At 45.8% G+C, this 20307-nt stretch overlaps 6 protein-coding genes and 1 non-coding gene across 7 annotated transcripts; 3 read left to right on the top strand and 4 right to left on the bottom strand. All coding sequences in view use genetic code 12, as the record gives it.

Moving 5' to 3' along the window:
• Window positions 1-259: 259 nt before the first annotated feature.
• MNS1 (mannosyl-oligosaccharide 1,2-alpha-mannosidase) lies at window positions 260-4530 on the bottom strand (the record flags this gene model as incomplete). Its single annotated transcript, XM_025486931.1, has 2 exons — window positions 260-2194; window positions 2776-4530. 2 exons carry the CDS (start codon window positions 4528-4530, stop codon window positions 260-262), a joined length of 3690 nt encoding a protein of 1229 aa, XP_025340379.1.
• Window positions 4531-6685: 2155 nt separating this feature from the next.
• On the top strand, window positions 6686-9211 carry WAR1 (War1p; the record flags this gene model as incomplete). Its single annotated transcript, XM_025486930.1, has 1 exon — window positions 6686-9211. One exon carries the CDS (start codon window positions 6686-6688, stop codon window positions 9209-9211), a length of 2526 nt encoding a protein of 841 aa, XP_025340378.1.
• Window positions 9212-9407: 196 nt separating this feature from the next.
• On the top strand, window positions 9408-9956 carry CXQ85_003283 (uncharacterized protein; the record flags this gene model as incomplete). Its single annotated transcript, XM_025486929.1, has 1 exon — window positions 9408-9956. One exon carries the CDS (start codon window positions 9408-9410, stop codon window positions 9954-9956), a length of 549 nt encoding a protein of 182 aa, XP_025340377.1.
• Window positions 9957-9989: 33 nt separating this feature from the next.
• STR2 (cystathionine gamma-synthase) lies at window positions 9990-11762 on the bottom strand (the record flags this gene model as incomplete). The annotated part of the gene is made up of 1 exon (XM_025486928.1): window positions 9990-11762. The coding sequence occupies one exon, from the start codon at window positions 11760-11762 to the stop codon at window positions 9990-9992; it is 1773 nt and encodes a 590-aa protein (XP_025340376.1).
• Window positions 11763-12090: 328 nt separating this feature from the next.
• On the bottom strand, window positions 12091-15165 carry HMG1 (hydroxymethylglutaryl-CoA reductase (NADPH); the record flags this gene model as incomplete). The annotated part of the gene is made up of 1 exon (XM_025486927.1): window positions 12091-15165. The coding sequence occupies one exon, from the start codon at window positions 15163-15165 to the stop codon at window positions 12091-12093; it is 3075 nt and encodes a 1024-aa protein (XP_025340375.1).
• Window positions 15166-17750: 2585 nt separating this feature from the next.
• Window positions 17751-18779, top strand: CXQ85_003280 (uncharacterized protein; the record flags this gene model as incomplete). The annotated part of the gene is made up of 1 exon (XM_025486926.1): window positions 17751-18779. The coding sequence occupies one exon, from the start codon at window positions 17751-17753 to the stop codon at window positions 18777-18779; it is 1029 nt and encodes a 342-aa protein (XP_025340374.1).
• Window positions 18780-19682: 903 nt separating this feature from the next.
• Window positions 19683-19753, bottom strand: CXQ85_003279. Its single transcript has one exon. It is a non-coding gene; the product is annotated as a tRNA-Gln (tRNA).
• Window positions 19754-20307: the final 554 nt, after the last annotated feature.

Raw genomic sequence — 20307 nt, 5'->3', positions numbered from 1 at the left:
CAGGTACCGCGCCTCAACGGTGGAGTGCCCCAGACTTTTTTCCTTCTTTAGGGTCTAACCATTGTTGCAGCACCGCGAGGAGAACCCACAACCACCAAAACCGGCATCTAAGTAGAAGAAAGGAGACTGTCTATCAACCAAGTTGGAACTTCATGATGAAGTTATTCGATCCGCAATAGCGAGGCTGGTCCTTCTTGAAAAAAAACTACCATTTAGGCGGTTTCGCACCGACATGTCACTGCCACTGCCTCTTACCAGCCTAGTTATGCTGGAGATTAGCCATGCTAGCAACATTTCGTAGTCCCTGATATCCACTAGAGTCCATTTTGTTATTCTGTAAGTTCGACGTGCTACTCAGGTTTCTGAGTCCATTACCATCCATCTGCTGCTGCATATTACCCATACCGTTCATCTCTCCTGAAAAGTGTCTAGGTACCTCCTCGACGGGTGCACCCGGTGGGATAGACACATTAGGGCCCTGATACGGCATCTGAACCATACCCTGATTCTGGCCTTGAACAAGCTGCTGTCCATCCGCTTGCATATGCTGCGGCTGTGGAGGCTGATGTTGATGATCCTGAGGCGGCTCCTGAGGACCCTGGCCAGGGGATGGTCCCATGTACTTCATCCCAGCCTTGTTATCCAGAGGAGGCAGCTGCAGCAGTGCTTGCAGAGAAGCATTGAGGGTAGTTGGAATAGTGCTGGGCATCAGATGGAAGTTAGGCTGCGAGTTGACTGCTGCTTGGGCAATGTAGTCAGTCTGGCCGATAATGCTTTGCAACTGTTGGTATCCACCAACAGCGTTGATCAAAACCGGAGAGTTTTTGAGGCTGGTTACCACGCCTCGTAGCGTGAGAAGTTGTTCGCGAAGCTGTGTAACCTGGGCAGACAATTCACGGTAGCCTGTAGAGTAGAAAGATAACTCGTCTTCCATTTTCTGGAAAAGCTGCTTCTTACGCTGACGACATTTGGAAGCAGCAACTCTGTTACGCTCCAAAAACTGCTTTCTCTTCTCTTCTTCTTCGTCGACGGGAGTGGCAGGTTTCTTCTTCTCTTCCTTCTTCTTTTCCTTCTTGCTCTTTGCACCACCCAGAGTCTTAGCTTTCTTGGCAGGTGGCTCCTTAACAGCAGCAGTATCTTCTTCTTGCTTGACTACAGGCATAGGTCTAGCAGGCTCCGTAGGAATAGCGAACGTGGGCTCCGGACCAGCTGGGGCACCAACTGGCGGAGCTTGAGCTTGAGCTTGAGCTTGACTTTGAGCTGGAGCTGGAGCTGGAGGGCCTTGAGCCGGAGCTGGAGGACCAGCCGGAGGAGCACGAGCCTGTTGAGGTGGCTGAAAGTGCTGCTGTTGTGGAGGATGTGGCGGAGGAGGCTGCCTGTGAGCCTGGTTAGGATGCGAAGATGGAGATTGGTTCTGGCCTACTGGAGGTACACCTTCAGGCTGGCTACCCTGGTGGTGAGAAAGTCCCAAGAAGCTCAGCAAGCCTGGTGTCATTTGGCCGTTACCCAAGCCACCTGGAGTGAGCCCTGGAATATGACCAAAGTTGAATGTCTGGTGACCGACTCCCGGAGTGAAGCCCAGGCGTAGGTTCAGATCGTTGGGAGTGAGTCCCAGTTTACGCATCATATTGGCAAACTGAGCATAGTTCAGTCCTTGTCCTTGACCCTGGCCTTGACCCTCATGGCCCTGGCCGTTGGTAGCGCTTAGTAAGCTGCTCCATAGACTGGAGCCCGGAGTGTCTGGGGTGCCCATAGCAGCGTTGGGCGAAAGGTGAATAGGTGGAAGACGGCGACCGCCCGGGGTGAAAATTGGTGGAGTGAGACCTGGAAGACGGTTTTCAGAAGCAGCCACACTCTGAAAATTCAGGAGCCGAAGGTTATGCTTATTTGAGCCAGCCGATCCAGGCTCGGTATTCTCTCTCTCAGCAGAAGCTTGGCCATCTGGCACGGGCAGAGCTGAAGTAGCCGTTGAGTGGGCCGAAGGAGCCTGCTCTAGCTTCGACGAGGCCAGCGACGTAGGTGTCTCTTCAGGTTTATCGTGTGGTAGTTTGGCCTTCTGGCCGTTCACCATGTGTGGCTCACCAGGAGCAACACTGGCGGGAGGCGCTTGGTTGGCGCCTGAACGGAGACGCTGGTCTGTAGGAGCGAAGGATCTCTCGAACGGGTTCAACTCTAAGTCGAACAGGTTCTTCAGCTAAATGATGTTAGTGTGACGTAATGAAACATGGGAGCTAAGACGAGTTTTAGGCGGACGGGGATCAGGTGGCAAACTCGAGGCTCTGTTTGATATAAAATACATACTTCGCTTGACATGATGATAGAACACGGGAAACTTTGGGTTTCACTGGCACAGGTATTCAGTAAGGGGTTCCCAACGGTATCACTTGTCTGAGGTAGGCTATATTTTTTTTTTTTTTTTTTTTGCGAGGGTTTTCTCATAGGCTTACGTCATGCCTCCTAGGCTCTATGTACACGAATAGGACAAGGCCCGCCCTGAGTGCGATTTAGTACACTATTTATGGAAAATGGGAAATTTCAGATGGGGATCTTGAATGGCCACAAAATTGGTGTAAGTGGCGAGGATCCCGAGAGGTCGGATTTTGCACAAACAATTAGGGAAATTTACGATCGTGCCAGTCTCGTCTAAGACGAGGCTTTTAAATCATCAAACCTTCGGGATTCTGCTGCAGCTCCGCGCTCTGTACCGCGACTCGTTCGTTTTTTTTTTTCTTTTCAAGTAATTCTAACCATCTAGCTGTTAAGCGCGTGTAATACCTCTTGCTCGGCCTTCTTGATCTTGTCGGCATCTTCTTTAAGCAGTGGGTCCTTCTTCATCTCTTCAGCAACCTCTTCGTCAATCTTCTTCGCCGCTGGCGCAGCCTTAGGTATATTTTTCTTGTCCACAGGTGGTTCCAGCTTCTTGGTAGTCTGCTGTGGAGCGCCAATGGCATCAGAGAATCTAACTGCGTTTCTTGGATCATCAAATGGTCTCTGCCAGCCTGTCTTGAACAAACTGCCCATCTCGAAACGAGGGAAAGGATGTGCTTCTGTGTTGAAAACGTAGCGGTCAAGAGGGACCTTGTTCTCGTCGTCAAACAAGAGATACAAATACTTCAAGGTTTCCGCAAGCCAGAATGATTCCATGTTGTCGCCAAATGAAGGTTGGAGACTAGTCACATCCTTAAGAGTGCTGTATGTGGTCTTGCCGTTCTTGCTTACCACCTTGGTATGTCTGATGAAGCTTTGGAAAATTTCATAACCCCACTTTCTGTACTTCTCATCTCCAGTGAGCTTGTACAAGTAATAGATAGACTCAACGGTTTCTGGTCTCTGCAAGTTGTGTGTATCCGCAGGCTTGATGTAGAAATCTCTCTCCTTCGAAGCATCCTCGTTGAAAACAACGATCTCAGGCGACAAGCCCGTAACCACATCTGCGTACATCTTGTAACATGTGTGCGTCAACTCTTCACCAAACTTGAAGTCCTGCTCCTTATCAGAGTCCCAATTGGGTTGAAGTTTGGCTTCCTGTAAAGTCTTACCGCCTGTGGCACCGAGTGCAAGTAAACCACCGTAGAAACAAACGAGATGGTCCATTTTAGGAGACAAGTTACCTCCAACACCACGAGGAAGCTCGCCAATGAAAGTCAAACCGTTAGGCTGAGACTTTCTAGTCATACGAGTCTTGACACCTTCCACAGATTCTTTGTACATTTTCCAGTAGATTGGCTCTTGCTGCTCTGTTTGCAAGTATTGCTTCAACAAATACTCGTAATAAGAGTCACCACGGGAACCCATTCTGATCAAGTTACCCTGGTATTTACCTGTTTCTGGGTTCACATAGATAGGAACGAGACCATCTTGTGGTTGGTTGGCATCCAAAACCTTCATGATCTCCTCTGCCTTCTTCCAGTACAATTCCTCACCGGTCAATTTAGCCAAGTATTTAAACTCAAGCTGCAATGTGGCAACTTCTGCGGTCGAGGAAGCGCCATTGTCAACATGATTCTTAAGACCTTCACCACTGAGCAAGTTGACAGACGAGTAAGGAAGGCCAGAAGGCGAATTAAAGCCACCGATAAGCGCATTGGCTAAGTCAGCAGCTCTATCCAAGAAGATGTCGTCGTTGGAGAAATGGAAAGCGGACAAGAGGCCACCAAGCATACGGATCGTCGTTTCAAAGACGTTCACGTCATAGTCAAAGTGGTAGTTCAAATCGCTTCTAACCCATTCTTTGGCACGTTTGAACTCCTCCTCGGCATCCATGATCAACATGGTATCCAAGGAATCAACGATGATCCAGCCTAGTGGCTTGGGGCCCATATTTTCACCAGTTCCCTTCACCGGATGGTAGACATCCTTACCGAAGGCAGCATCCTCATACGCATGCCAGGACTCCAAAAACACGTCACGAACCTCGTTCTTAGCGGAAGTCCAGTTCTTCTTGAAAGCAGAACGTGGTGATTTGGATGAAAATAGAATCAAGTAAAAGAAGTAGACCACCACGGTCAGCGCCAAACCTTTAAGAAGCATGATTTTTTTCAGGTTGGGACGGCCTCTCAGGGGAACAAATGCAGAAGACGATGAAGCAGACGGCTTGTCTTTATACAACGGTAATTGGGGGGTTTTGTTGAGGTGTAGCCTATCTTTTAAGGCGCTCATGATGAAGAAAGCTGTTGCGGCTATAAACCTGGCGTACTTTATTGTCGCGTTGAATACAGGGCCCCCTTGGCCAATTTGTAGTAGGGACGAGTAATATGCCAAGCGAAACTCACACGACCATACTTAAGACCCAAGAATGTTATTTGATTGATGATTTCCAGGATAAGGAAGTGATCTTCGACTTTTTTAAATATTTTTAGGAGTAGCTTTGAAACTCATGCCGGTGACTATGCTAAGAAGATGCGACATTTTTTGCACCCACTATCCTAGTCGGTATATGCTTCCGCCAAGAGCACCAATTCTTGGGCAAACGACTAAGAATGGTGGCTGAATGATATGTCCTCGAGGTTCCCTAAGCCAAGATACTGTTCTTGGTAATAATCAACGTACAACGTTGCATTGGAGGTTGGAGATTCATGTGGGAAGGGTCAGTGAGGCGTGGAATGTAGCATTACCAACACTAATTGGACTACCCGAGGCTCGTAACTCTAGGAGACCCTTTTGGGGCAGATAAATGTAAAACTTCCTTCTAGAAGAGTCATTTGCATAATAGAAGTTGTTAGAAAACTTTCTGGGGCATATCCTCTACCAATCCCTCGGATATTTTTCATATCTCCTCATTTGACCATTGTTTTTGTGTCAATTAAGGCTATAGTCGGTTGAACTATGCCTCGGCCATGGCTAGCCTTGCCTAGCGTGAATATCTTCTTCCCATGAGCTCAATTCAGAAAGACTATGATATGTAACGAGAATGTACCAAATTCTCTCGAGGTAAATCCCACGAATTGATGGTGGTACCACCGAGCATCTTTTCTTTTTCTAAGCTGTTATGCTATTAATTTTGGCTTCATAAATTTCCTCGTTGGTCTAATTTTAACTTCTCGGTACCACTCTTCACGCTCAGGTGGGATGGTCCTTTGTTATGTTGTTGATCCCACTAAAATGTCCCATTCAGGATTAGCACCATGTGGTATAATGTGTGGAGAAGAAACCTCCCCAACAGGGCTTGAGATACCAAGTATAATCTAAGGCCTACGATCCGTATTTACCACTCTGCTTGAGACTATAGCCTGTGCGTTAGCAAGTGTGGATGTCACCGGAACGTGTCAAACGCTGAGCATACTAAAGTTTATTTCAAAGCAACATTCCAAATTACGAGTGGCTTGACCGCCAGTGTTTTCATTGCAACCGAAGTACCCTAGACTCCGATTGTTCACCTTGATAACTCCGAGTTACTTATACCGTGTAGCATCTGGACCGGTCTGTCGCATATAAGGGCTGGATATTGGCACCCAATAACCGGGAAACTCGCAGCTAACGCACCAAGGGCTATAATTCCGTGGTTTAGAGCTTCAGGGATAGTTTAATTGGGGACAAAAACCTAAACAGGACCTACGTGACCAATAGAAAGCAGTATTTACGAAAAATCACATCGATCTGATTTTACAGAGGGGTTTCTCCATTTCCATCTTTCCTCGGTTTCTGTCCATATTCTGTAGATCAATGTACGCACTACTGGATCAGCCGGAAAACAAGATAATGTCACCGAAATGTAGAAACCACAAAAACCGTTTATGTATACTCCAAAAGCAACGCCACAGCAAAACCAAGCCGCTTTACAACTTTAAACTTAGTCATTTTAGCCCTTCGTCGTTCTTCCCTCCTCGGCACGCCAAGGACCTGTCAAAATCATGTCAGATCCTGCCGGTTTAGCGAGCACAGAAGCGTACCATCCCGTGGGATGAGCTTCAGCATTTTACGTTGATACAATTTCTCTGTTTTGTTACCAGTAATATCTTACCTCTAACTATACAACCGCCATAGGCCCTGCACCAACAAAAAAACCACCCAGCCTTTGTTTTTCCCCGTTTGCTGTTATAGACCGCACGGCCCTCTCGGTCACATGAGACCCTGTCGTTCTCAGCGCTTGTGAGTTTCAGCCGAACCGATCCTGTCGCACCATCTTAGCACTTCCGTCTTCGCCTGGTCCAGAGAGAAAGAAAAAAATAAAAAAAAAGAAGAAGACATGCTTCAAGACAACGAAAAGGACCTGTCGAATCACCTGTCCCCTGCTACGGGTCCAGGCAGCGGCAGCAACTCCAAACGTGTTCGAAGGACGAAAGCTTGCAAACAGTGTCATGCCCTCAAGGTGCGATGCACCCCGTTGGATGAAAGCGACCCGTATCTGCCGTGTGTTCGTTGTTCGAACGCTGGCAAGGTGTGTGAAATAGACGTTGATCAACCACGGAAGAGAAGGCGTCGTGCCGGGGGTAATGAGCTGGTGGCGGATCTCCAGGACCAGATCGCTGAGTTGAAAGAGCAGCTCAAACAACTGAATGCCCAGCTCCAGCAGGCCCAGAAAGGAGCTAAGGATAATGGAGTATCTACTCCCAGTGCTTCTAATAACGTTAATGGGACTCCACGTATCCCTGGTATCACCGAGACTCCCTCGGAAGGAGATCTGCCTTTTTTCGTGTCGAAAGCCGACTTGGAAAGAGAGATGTCTTTGCTTACTGAAAGCGGCAGCAACTTGAGCCAAATCACTTCTGTGATTAAGGAGCGTAGCGCATACCGTCGTGCCCATATTCAGACAAACAGGGTCAAGGACGTTGTTTCTGCGGGCATCATCTCCAAAGAAGAAGCTACTAAAAGAGTTGAAAAGTATAAGAACGAAGTGTTCCGCCGCCATCCGCTAATAGAAATCCCTGACCTGTTGTCTATAGATCAGCTTATCGAGGAGATGCCCTTTCTTTTCAATACTGTTGTCTCCATCGCATCGCTCGTCTTGGACAAGGACGCTGACACCAACATTTGCCTGCAAGTGGAAATCTTTGCTATCGAGGCTGTCTGTAATGAAATCATGGTTTGGGGTTCTAAAAGCGTGGAACTTGTTAAGAGTTTGATTCTCCTTTCCTTGTGGTACAACTCTCCAGAATTCTTCAAGCAGCGTCGTTACCACATTCTTAACACTGTCGCTGTCAGTCTTTTACATGATTTGGGCATTGTCAGCCGGCCTTCCTACACTTATCTGAATGAAAACAAAACCATAGTCAAACTGAAAGAGGAGAAAACTTCCGTTGAATACCGTGCTTTGATCATGATCTTATACATCAGCACTGTCAGCATATGTTTGATCCTACGAAGAAATATCTATGTTAAATGGACTCCTTATGTCAATGAATGTTGCTTGCTCCTTGAAAAAGAATCTTCCGATCGCTACAGAAACTTGGCAGTATTCCTGAGACTCAATCATGAGCTTGAAAGGATACACCACATAGTCCATTCTCCCGAAATGGTGGAGAATAAAAGCAGGGTCTCAAAATACGTCATAAAAGAATTTCAAAGTATCCTCACTACGCTCAAAAGCAGGATCAAACCCGAAAACCACCTCACCAAAGCTTACTACCATTCAATCGAGGCATACCTTCATCAGCCTGACTTCAATGACGTGCAACTCAATAGTAAAGATGGGACGGGCTGTGCTCAAAAGCTAGATTCATCTACTCTAAAAGCACTCTCACAATGTACCGTGTCGTGTCTTTGTGCATTGGATGAGGTTGCCCAGCTTCAGCCTTCAGATATAGCTGCTTTGCCCTTGGTTTTTTCCTCGAGAATTGTTTACACGGCAGGTATGCTAATTAGGATGAGATACTTAATTTTGTCGTTACCTTCTCATATCGAAAAGGACTTGGTGCCTCGGTATGCGATTCTGTCTATTGAGAGATTGAGGAATCTCATCTATGAGACATCTAGATCTTATCCAGCGAACAATTTCCTCCTCAAGATGCGTTTGATCTTGCAACTATTTATACAAACCTATGTCACTCAAGTTCTGGACTTATTGAAGAGTCATAATGAGACACCCAATCAGTTTAGACCGGTGTCAAAAGATATCAGCAAAAACGAGCGGAGGCAGATGGCGCTTTTGGCCACTGACATGTACAACATAGGAGGAGGTATAATGACTAACGAGTCCGGACGATACAATGCTCCTGCTATGCACTTGGACCTCTTATCCTATGCCGCTTCGTTTAGACGTCAAAGTGAAGATGCTGGAAAAGGCGACGAAGTGAAACAAGAAAACGGTCAGAAGAATGGCGAGCGTGCTGCAAATGCTCCTAAGGGTGAGGGTCATCAGAATGCTCAACCTCAGTCTAATCCACAGACTTATGGAGCTGGTCCCATGGCTAATGATCAAAACTTGATGCCCGGAGCAGGTCCACAATACATGCGTGGAATGAATAATCCGGTACCCATGCCCAATTACCCACAGTCAGGACCATATCAGTTTCAAGAACAAAGCAGCCAAGTACCCTCAGTGTTTGACAATGGTACTATGATGCAGCCAAACCCATCTATTAGCAGTCAAGGAGACTCAATGCCTTTTCCAGGAATGAACGAGGGACAAGATTTGGGTAAAGTCTTGGGTAAAGATCCGTTTTACAGCATCAATGAAGAGTTCTGGCTGAACTTGTTGAGCACAGATTCGAACAGAATCCATTTCGCTCAAGACATGCCTGGAACAAACGACGAAATCTTCTTTATGAACTAATTATGTGACGCTTATGATATGTACAATACACTGGCTCTCTTAATTGAGCCTACCTTTTTAATGCTAATAAAATGCAATAGGCGCACCGGTAAAGCCTGGTGTAGTATTATCTTACTAGAACGAACTGGTGATGCACATATTATATTACGTACATAAGTCGCACATCACCAAGTAAGTTACTACAACATAAGGTCTGATGACAAGACCATCCAATGTTTTATCTTCCACACTTGATCTTCTTCGAGTTATAGGGGGTCTAATACTAGCCAATGCCCTCCTATCCTGGTGGTTTACGAGCTCTCCTACTTGGGGATATGACGGAAGATGGGTTGACTACAGGTACCTTAAGTTCAGAGCATTTGAGCTGCCAGTTCGTCTAACACTCGACGAATTGTCTCTCTATAATGGCACGAGCCCAGAACTACCTATATATGTTGCTATCAATGGCACTGTTTATGACGTTACCAGCTCACCAAGGTTTTACGGTCCAGGTGGAACTTACCATGCATTTAGTGGAAGAGATAGTGCTAGGGCATTTGTTACTGGCTGCTACGACAAGGAAGACGAATTGACACACGACCTTAGAGGACTTGATAAAGACGAAATAGAGGACCAGCTTGGTGGCTGGATCCGCTTCTTTGGGAACAATCGTCGTTACTGGGTTGCAGGTACTGTCGACCTCCCAGAACCCACCGGGGAAATACCTCTGCCTTGTGAACATCAAAGGTATCCTGGCCATGCATGAATGAAGATTTATTTGAAAATTTTGTCTTGTAGTCTATACATCTTTTGCAGCAATCTCCAAACTGCTATTCAAGACATCGAGTAACAGGTCGCGTTCCTCTATGCCAATGCTGATTCTCACCAAATTTCTATCAACTCCCCACTGCTCGATCTCGTCGAGTTCCTGGTAGTGGGCCAAAATGGAGTAGGGACAGGCCAAAGTAAAATTAGTTCCCAAGGAAGGGCCCTTATGCAAATTGATGGCATTAAAGAATGTGATTGCGTGTCTAGGTTCCTTGAACAAAATAGAAACTAAGCCTCCGTAGCCACCGTTGGGTGTCTTCACCGCGTCGTAGTGATTCTTTGAAGGTGATAAACTTGGATAGTAAACTTCTGAGATGATGTCACTTCCCTGAAGCAACTGCACAACTTCCTCAGCATTCTCATCAATCATGCGTGCTCTAGCTTCAAAATCTCTCGAGTTTCTTTCAAGATAAAGAGCGTCCTCTGCCCAGTAGAGATCTTCATAGTTCTCATTAAAGTACAGCTTTAATTTCTTGTAGTTTGAAGATAATGGGTTCAAAATGAGCGATCCTCCCATCACATTGGAGTCACCGGAAAACACCTTGGTAAGAGATGAAACCACCATATCAGCGTAAGGCAACACCGAGATATTCAAGAAGTTACCCACAGTCTCATCCACAATGACAAGAAAGTTATATTTCTCAGAGAGCTTCTTGATGCGCTGCAAGTCAGGAGTCTTGAGTAGAGGGTTGGATGGACATTCACAGAATAAAGCAGAAATTTGAGTCTCACCGGATTCCAAGTCAGCCTCGAGGGTATCTAATGAAGAGTCGTCACCGTGACCGAGGAAGTAGCAGCCTGGGCCGAACTTCTTCAAAATATTAAGCGTATCAACGTAAGGAAATCCGAAGCAAACAGACTTCTTGGGTTCCGTCTCCACACCAAGGACGGCCTGGTGAGCATTGAAAATAGAGGCCATACCAGTTGGGTAAAGATAAACGTCAGTCTCACTAAGGAACTTGCCTCTTCTAGCCTTATCCATCTCTTCCTCTTGGTTGTGCGATTTGTCAGCTTTACCACAGATACGTCTTCTTAAGGCCAACTTAGCCTCCTTGGCAAACTTCAAATCAAGAACTCTTCCGTACTTTTGCTCGATGAAAGTGTTGAATTCCCTCTCAGCCTCCTCATTCTGGCCCATGGAATTTGTTCTGATAGAGGCCGTTATGGATGGTGACTTCTTCTGTATACTCTGGGCTTGAAGCTCTTGCTTGTTTCTCGATCTTAATCTAGCCTGGTCCTTCTGTTCGTTTTCAAACAATTGTTTCAACACGTACTCGGCCATTCTAGAAGAGATACCTTCACCAGAGTGTTGCCAGTACTGCTTGGCCAAGGGAAATTCCGAGGCTGGGAAAAGAACAATGCCAATTTCCGACTCAACCACCGAGGACTTTTCAAAGTCAGTAGTAGGAGCAGGAGTTCTAAGTCTCAAAACTCTTACCATAATGTTGGACGTCTCGGTCTTTTGCTTGATAAACTCTCTGCACCTCTTGGCAGTATTGTAGGATGGAAAAATCATACATCTTTCACCTTCACGACCATATTTCGATTCGATAGCTTTGGCAAGGTCTTGAATAATCTCATGAATAAAGAATCTGGGGTATCCAGAATGCATCTTGCTGGTAACCCATTCTTCTCCTTCTTCATAGCCAACAGTAGCTTCCCATGTAGGTAAGGTTACTGAAATAGCATGAGCTGTGTTGTTAGGGATAGGAGCGCCTACTTCCTGAGAAGGCAGCTGCAGCATTATGCTTTTTTAAAATTAAAAAATTCGATCTATCGGTGCTATCTATAGCTTAGATAACTGATTCTGATTTTTTTTTTTCTTTCTGGGGAAACTTCTGCGACTCTGACTGATCTGAAAATACTGCACTCAATGAGGAATTGATTAGCTATATAACCTATAATTTGAATGCAAGCGACGATAAAGCCTTGGGCTTTCTTTTGATAAACTTACAGTTACCCGATGAGTAAGATGATGGTGTGAATAGTGTGAACAATTTGTTCATGCAACTTCTTTTTTTTTTTTCTCTCTTCCTCCTCAACTTTTGACTCCCCTTCGAAATCCGATTATTCTATGATTTAATGCAGTTAACAGATCCCTCTTTGAGGCGCTTCAAGTCTTGACCGTTGGAAGTTCCATTTTCCACAGGCTTAGCAGCAGGAGTAGCGGCAGCTTTATCGCTGCTGCCTGGAGCTTTACTTCTGTTGTGTTGCATATGGGACTGGACTAAATGGCCAGCAGCCAAGGCAGAACAAAGAGAAAGCTCGGCTGCCAACACTGTAGATGCAACAATACAGGCAAGACGTCTCGAGTTGTCACCAGGGTTGTTTGGATGTGGTCCACGAACGCCCAACAAGTCTAACATGGATCCTTGGGCTTCCAAGATGGTACCACCACCGATAGTTCCGACTTCAATCGAAGGCATGGAAACGGAAATCTGAAGATCATCACCAACCTTATTCATGAGAGTAATACAGTTCGAGGATTCGACATTCTGAGCAGGATCCTGACCACAGGCCAAGAAGACAGCGGTAACCAAGTTAGCGGCATGGGCGTTGAAACCACCGACAGATCCGGCCATGGCAGAACCAACCAAATTTTTGCTGACGTTCAATTCGACCAAAGCGTCGACATCGGATTTCAAAACCTTCTCCACAACATCTTTAGGAATTCTGGCCTCGGCAACAACAGACTTACCTCTACCCTCAATCCAATTGATAGCAGCAGGCTTCTTATCAGTACAGTAGTTACCCGAGACAGCGATAACAGACATATCGTCAAAACCACACTCTTCAGACATGAACTTAAGAGAGTGCTCAACACCTTTAGAGATCATGTTCATACCCATGGCATCACCTGTAGTGGTCTTGAAACGAATGAAAAGCAAGGTTCCAGCAATTGCAGTTTTAACGTGTTGCAAACGAGCAAATCTAGAAGTAGAATTAAAAGCCTTCTTGATGGTTCTCTGGCCATCCTCCGAGTCCAACCAAAGCTTACAAGCACCAGCTCTTGCCAAGGATGGGAAGGAAACACAAGGGCCTCTTGTCATACCATCTTGTGTCAAGATAGTTTGAACACCACCTCCAGAATTAATAGCCTTACAGCCACGCATGGTAGAGGCGACCAAACAACCCTCGGTAGTTGCCATAGGAACATGGTATGGGGTGCCGTCGATGATCAAAGGACCAGCAACACCAACAGGCAAAGGCATATATCCGATGACATTCTCGCAACAAGCACCGAAAACACGGTCGTAGTCGTAGTGAGCATATGGCAATCTTTCAGTATCAAGGACAGGAGCGTTGGCAAGCTTGGCGATAGCCTTACGACGAACAACAACAGCACGAAGGTTGTCTTGCAACTGCTTCTCTAAAGCGTAAAGAGGCAATTTTCCGGCAACAACCAATGAAGAGACCTCGTCGTTGTTCAATTCCCTAACCTTGCCTTCTTTCAAGTGCTTCACACATTCCTCAAGAGGCAAGAGCTTAACGGATGCATTGAAGGTGAGGGCGCCATCATTTGAAGAGCTGTCGTCTGTATCGTAGGAAGGAGACTTCTTCTTAGACTTCTTAGATTTTCTTTGTGGCTTGGCCAAAACATTGAGCTTTGGTCTCGACATTTCTCTTTCAACCAACTTGTTGGTGGCATTACGCTGATAACGGGTAGCGTTCAAGAAGTAAGCGTTGAAGGAAATGGAGATAGCGAAGCCGAACAAAAGGAACTTAGAAATCAAGCTATCCTTAATAGCACTGGAGATGGTCTCCAACACCGAAGAAACGAGATCCTCAATAGTGACGAGGATACCGTTAGGGACATAAACTTGTGGTTTGAGAATAGATACAACAGTTCCTTTAGCTCCAATCAGGATCTGTTTAGCGGCAATCTGTGAAAGGGAGGTAGTATCGTTGAATAGTTCGGATGAAGATCCGTATAACCAGGAGCTGCCCAACCACAAACCGTGGAAGGCAAAGAAGATGGCGAGCAACATGACCTTGAAGGACAAGACAGTAGTACGCGAGTCACCCTTTGGATATTCATTCTTGGCTGAACGGTTGGCAATGGACGCGGCGACGAAGGAAGAGATACCCTCTTCTTCCAACGCGTTTTGCAAGTCGTGAGTTCTGCGAGCTCTGTTGATCTCAATCTTCAAACCCAAGACGGCAGAAAAAAAGGTGTATGTGAGCAACAAGTCGAAGGCCAAAATGGTACTACTCAACAAACAAAAGTTTCTCAAGCCTTCCATCTTAGCAGTGTACAACAAAGCAGAGAGCAAAGCGACAATGACGGTAACATGGTCTCTAAGCAAGCTGGTGGTGTGACTGGAAATGACAGAAGAGACAATTGTCTTGACATCGAGGTTGGAGGCCGACTCGTTAACAACAGCCGAGGCAATGGAAACCTTATGCTTGAAACCAATAATGGCGGTCAAGAAAGGGATACCCTCGGTCATACTGAGCAAAGAAACCTTTGTCTCGAAGATCTTGGTGGTAACAGCCAAGGCGAAGATGAAAGCGAACGTGGAGGAGATGATGGTGGAGAAACCCAACCAGAAACTTGAATCTTTTTGCTTCAAGTCGAAGAAAACCTTAACAATGGTATAAGCCATGGCAATATAGGCCACAGTGATTAAGCCAATATCGAAGGTTTCTGCGCCCTGAATCAAATAAAGAAGTTTTTCATAGGCAGACTTACCGTGCTCAAGAAGACGTGCCACTTTATTGTGGGAACGAGCCTTCCAGGTGACACCTCCAGCGGTGATCTTACTCAAACCGCCTAGCTTCGAGTCCAAAACATTGGACTTGACAACCAAGATCTTCTCATAGTGGGCACCGGTAATGGTGTCTGGAACATTGGGCAAGACGTGGTTATGTCTTCTTCTAAACACCAACGGCACCAAAGACACGGCATCAGCGTCAGGATACAGAGCCGGATCGTCAATCTGAACCCATTTCGAATAGTCGGTAGACCCTGGAGGATGGTAATAACTCACACTGCGATTGTTCTCAAGCTGACTTGGGATATACTCATCCACCACGGCAAGGTAGGCGATCGACACAAGTAACGAAGTCAATAGCGTCACGTGGATGGGCTTATGGGCAGATAGCCTGGCCAAATTGGCGGTGGCTGTCTGTAAGTAATTAAGCATCTTGTGTACTATGGGATGTGAAGTGGGCCTAAAGTTCAGAGATGCAACCCACGCATAAGGCTGACTTTTTTTTTTACTCGTTTTTTCTCTGGCGCCCTTGTACGAGAATACGACCCGCGCGTTGGGCTGTTCGTCCCAATAAGCTGGGTGCACGGGTGTGCTGGTCCCATTGGCGGTCTCTTCCGTGGCACTGGCTGCGAAACTGGCGGATGCTCTGGCCATTAGTTCAAGGTAAAGGTTATGAGGTTGAGAGCCAATGGCAGGGTTTGCGTTGGAACAAGGGGCGGAATAAGGGGAAGAAGGTGACAAAAGACAAAGAAGAGAAAGAGTAGGAGAAAGGGGTGCGAGTTGACCAGTGTTTGTAGTAGGGTGTAATTTCACCCGCCCTGGGTGGCTCGATAGAGTGTGGGCTCACCTGACTCCTGAAATTGCTTGGAGAATCAACTTAGGGCTTGTCGGAAAGAACGGGGAGTTTGTTGGGAGGCTGGTTGTTTGTTTGGAGGTTCATGGGAATTGAAAGGTTTTCGGTGGTGCTGGTGGGTCCATAGTAGTGGCTGTGGTGGTGGTATCTTCCCATGGTGATGATCGTCGCCAGGGTCTCCTGACACCAGCAGCACCAAACTGCGCTATTACTGGCTGTGTACCATCTGCTGGGGTGCTATTCAGGGGTATTTTTTAGCTTGGATGGTGGGCAAGGTTAGCGAGGTTGACGGGCCAGGTGGGCCGTTCGTAGAAGACCGGGAGGGTCAGAGTCTATTGACTCTGATGAAGAACAGATAAGGGGTTGTTTCGTTGGCCTTAACTTCTATCCTGTAGTGGTTGCTTCTTATCGATACCTGTCAGTCAAGGCAGTTGTATCGTTTAAAGCATTGTTATCGATCTTGGCAGAAACACCGTTGGGATATGTGTTGCTTTGGCAGTTCCTGGGAGAAGGTAAAAGGTGGCGTATTACCACCTGCTCTATTGACCCTTCCAGTCTTCTGAGTTGACTTACAGCAGTCTGCCCAAATGTTCCTTGATACCAGATTGTCACTTCGAGTTGCAAGTCTCTTTTATCGAGACCTCTTGCTAGCACCACAAAACCTAAGGCATGATGGGCCACTCAGGCAATAACACGATAACTAGTCGTCAGAAAGCGTGGGCCTCTTGGAAACCCAGTGTAGGGGCCAGTAAGAACGTATACTTGAACACCTTGACCATACCTTAACTATTCAATGACCAGCTAGACATTAGCTCAAGACAAGTCCTCATTAGAGAAGAACAGCTTGTCTCGTAAAGTCTCTCGAGAACCCTTTAGACCCCTGCCACTAAGCCAATTCAGCCCTGGCATTTATGTCCGTAGAAGCCTCAACTCAGCCATGCTCAGTAGTGGCTGCAAAGGCCCAGCCAAGAGAGACCCATTTCGCTCAATTACACTTCTTGGGGTCTGAGACACTTAGAAAAAGATAGAGTAGTGGCAAATCTCCAACAAAAGCACTTGATTTCCTCCTTCATTGGTGCAAATGGCTTGATACTTGGAAAACTACATTTGCGCCATACACCTCTGATCATCGGAACCAAGAACTTCCGCCTCAAACATGCGCCCAAATTGCTCGTCCATACGAAAAGGCTTTGTCTCTCGGTTACCTTGTACTACCCAGCTCCAAGCAATGCTATTCCCCAAAAGCCATGTTACGCTAGAGCATGTAAGCGAAAGCGTCGAGAGGTAAGCCCACGCGGTTGCAAAGTCTACCAACTACACACAAAACCACAAAATAACTAGAACAGACCCAGAACCACCTACTCACCGTCTAAAATACCTACAATGGAATTACCAAACAAAGACAATACCTAGAATTAAAGGCTAATCTGTCGGCAGCCGGAAACGTGGAAAGAATTGCGGTCTTTCCATATCTGTTTGTTATGGTAACCCATCTTTGCCAAGTGCATGGGCCAACTTACACAGACAGGGTTGGTTTTACCTTGTTAAGGTAGGAGACATTGGGTTCGTGCCTGCGACAACTATGGGCAAAAGCATAATTATAAGATCGTTCTGGATGCTGCAGGCGGCAATGAGGGAAAAAAGCAGTATAGTGCTATTTTTACAGGAGGAGAATTCCCTGTTGAGGTATATGGGGCATTAGAGGGTTTATCCCGATCAGGAAATGTCATGGTGGGAGGATGTCTAGAGTGCGCATTTACCTAATGTAAGCGAAGATGTAGGCCTTTTTGTCCAAACGGAGTATGGGTGGAAGGCGCTTTCCTGCAGTGCGCACCCATTGGAGAATTACCAAAAGAGGAAGTGGCGCTTTTTGCAGCCACGAAAAGTTAGGCTTCCATTTCCTCTTCCATCATATTATACTACCCTGAGGCTTTAACTCTTCATGGTTAATTGCCATACTTCTTCATGTCTGTTTGTGCATTCCTCTGCTTCGAACTATTTCCTGTTTAGGCATTGGGCCATAGTCGATCTTTTGTGCTACTCCCCACCAATTCACATTATAAGTATCGAGGCCTCTACCCAGCTCCTCAGGTCTTTCCTTCTTTTTTTTTCTTTAGCGTCGGCTTAGATTTCTTTAATCAACTAATTCACATATCGCTATACTATGAAGGTTCAATCCGTCTCCACTACTTTCGCTCTTGCCTTGTTGACTTCGGTCCAAGCTGCTCCAGCTCAGTTCGGCCCTACTACTGCCGAGACTGCTCTTTCTAAGAGACAGGAGGACCAGCTCAAGGAGCTTACTGCTGCCATTGACCACTTCCAGGTGAAGAGAGCTGAGATTGTTGACCCAGTCGAGCTTCAGGCTAGAGAGTACGCTCTTGTCACTCAGATCTTGGCTGCCATCAACTCTACCAACCTTGCTCCAAAGATTATCCAGGGTTTGGTTACCAACAAGCTTCTCCAGCCACTTGTTACCAATGCTGTTATTGCTATTATCAGATCTGGTATCATTTCTTTGGATACTTTGTTCCAGGCTTTGGACAAGTCCGGTTTGGCTACCAGAGTTGTCAAGGACCTTCTTAACGACTGTACCTTCTACGAGGACATTTTCAAGTTGGCCTTGAAGGAAATTTCCAACTTGGTTGACAAGATCCAGGACAAGCTCAGCGGTGGCTCTCCAGATGTCAAGAGATTCCTTGAGGAGGATGAGTACGCTCTTCCACCACAGGTCAAGAGAAGCGACGAGGAGATTGAGGAATTGATGAAGAGATACGACGAGGATGGAATTGTCAACAACTTGTTGGAGTCCTTGGCTAACTCTGGTTTGGCCTCTTCTGTCGTTAGAGTGTTGCTCGTTGACCCTCAATTCTTGGAGTACGGTGTTGACTTGATCAAGAAGTTGTGGGACGAAGACCTCATTGACCTTACCGCCTTCATCAAGGCTATTGCCAACTCTGGTTTGGTTACCTCTTTGTTCAAGGAGTTCTTCAACCTCGAAACTTTGAAGACTGTCATTTTCAATGCCTTGGCTGCTCTCTTCGGCACTTGTGACGGTTCTACCATTTCTGGTTCTCCAACTGGTCTTACTACCCAGACTACTTCTACCACCAGTCTTCCTACTTTCACTGCCACTGGTACTAGTGTGCCAACTGGCTGTAAGAAGAGAAGAAGAAGAAGATCTTACAACTACTAAGTGGGAGATTGGTTTTTTTCAAAAAAATGGCTGCAGTCCAATTATAAAAAAAACTAAAAAAACAACAAAAACTTCCAGTTCTGGTACACTCGTGTTATGCTGAGTGATGCTTTGACGAGTCCTTGAAATGTCCCTTTTACCTCCGAATCGCTAGGTGCTAATTTTCCAAAAAAGCATATACCTTGTGCTCTGTGAGCACTACGTTTTATTACTATCTTCTTTTCGATATCTCATTCTTCCGTTTATTTTTTTTTTTTCCTTTTTGTTGATTCATGGTTTTCATTAAAACTTTATTTCATAGGACCCCCGTTTAAACACACTCAATTCAAATGATTTTTAAAAAAATAAGACTTGTAGATTTGATTTAGTTTGATTCTAGAGCTTTTCCTCTTTTGGGTATATTACTGTTCGCACCAGGTTGGGTGCAAATTAATTACCCTATTTGGAACTACCTAAGAATGGGTAAGTTCGCAAAAGCAAAAGCTCTTTGTTTTCACTTAATCAAGTAAAACTGGCTGAAACCTAATTTTAGGCCAAACATTACCCATTTAGCGCAAGTGGAATTCCAATTGGAAATAGTCGTACTTGCATAGGATGTTTTTGCGTCAGAAGAGTATTACCTTTATCAGATATAACCTATTTAGACGGTGGAGACTATATAGTGAGTTGCCAAAGTCGGCAGCTGGATCGACCGTGTTTGCGTTTCTTGGATCGGCCAGTGTTTCCTTCTTGGATACGAGGTTTTTGAAACAGCTGCAATTCGTAACCACTGTTGGCCAGTCCTTTGGAGAAAAGGCTGTTCATTAGATGACCCAACCTGGTAAATGGCAGATTAGTTCTGCGTAGAGCTTTACAAAAATTATAGTAAGCTTTATCTCCTACAGAGATAAAACAAAAAATAAGAGGTCCCACTGGGGTTCGAACCCAGGTTACCGGAATCAGAATCCGAGGTGATACCACTACACTATAGGACCGGTCCCTCTTGGACGAACTGGTCGCGAAATTTCTAAATCCTTCATACTGAGTTCATGAAAAAGGTCAAAAATCAACTTTAGAGACCATAAAAGCGATAGTTATGCTCATAGACCATCAAGGAAGTACGCTATGGTACTCCCGGGGCTGTTAAGCCCCTAGAAACGTGTTTATTGCCGCTCAGAGAACAAAAAAAAAAAAAACTTTTAACATCGTTTTTCCACCAAGTTAAGTGGCAAGCGAAGTTAAATCTCCAGTTTAGGTCGTTGCATGCTGCCATAAAATCACCATTGACCAGGTAAACGACCTCCAGTTTCAATGCCTCATTGATGGAATACAATTTGCACCGTGGCATTCCTCAACTCATTCCTTTGGCCTAGACAAATCAACTGACTTGCAAAAACTAAAGGGAAGAATGAGCTGAATAAATTCTAGCTCATACGAGGGGGTGAAATCAAAAATTGAAAGACCCACACTTGCCCCAGGGAACGCCCATCAAATCCAATCAAAGATGATCATCCGAAGACAACCTCCTCGGGAAAAGCAGACAAACCCT

The sequence above is a fragment of the Candidozyma haemuli genome (assembly GCF_002926055.2).
Source record: "Candidozyma haemuli strain B11899 chromosome Unknown E_2014730914, whole genome shotgun sequence".
Taxonomy (NCBI): domain Eukaryota; kingdom Fungi; phylum Ascomycota; class Pichiomycetes; order Serinales; family Metschnikowiaceae; genus Candidozyma; species Candidozyma haemuli.
This window is presented reverse-complemented; position numbering and strand designations above follow the sequence as displayed.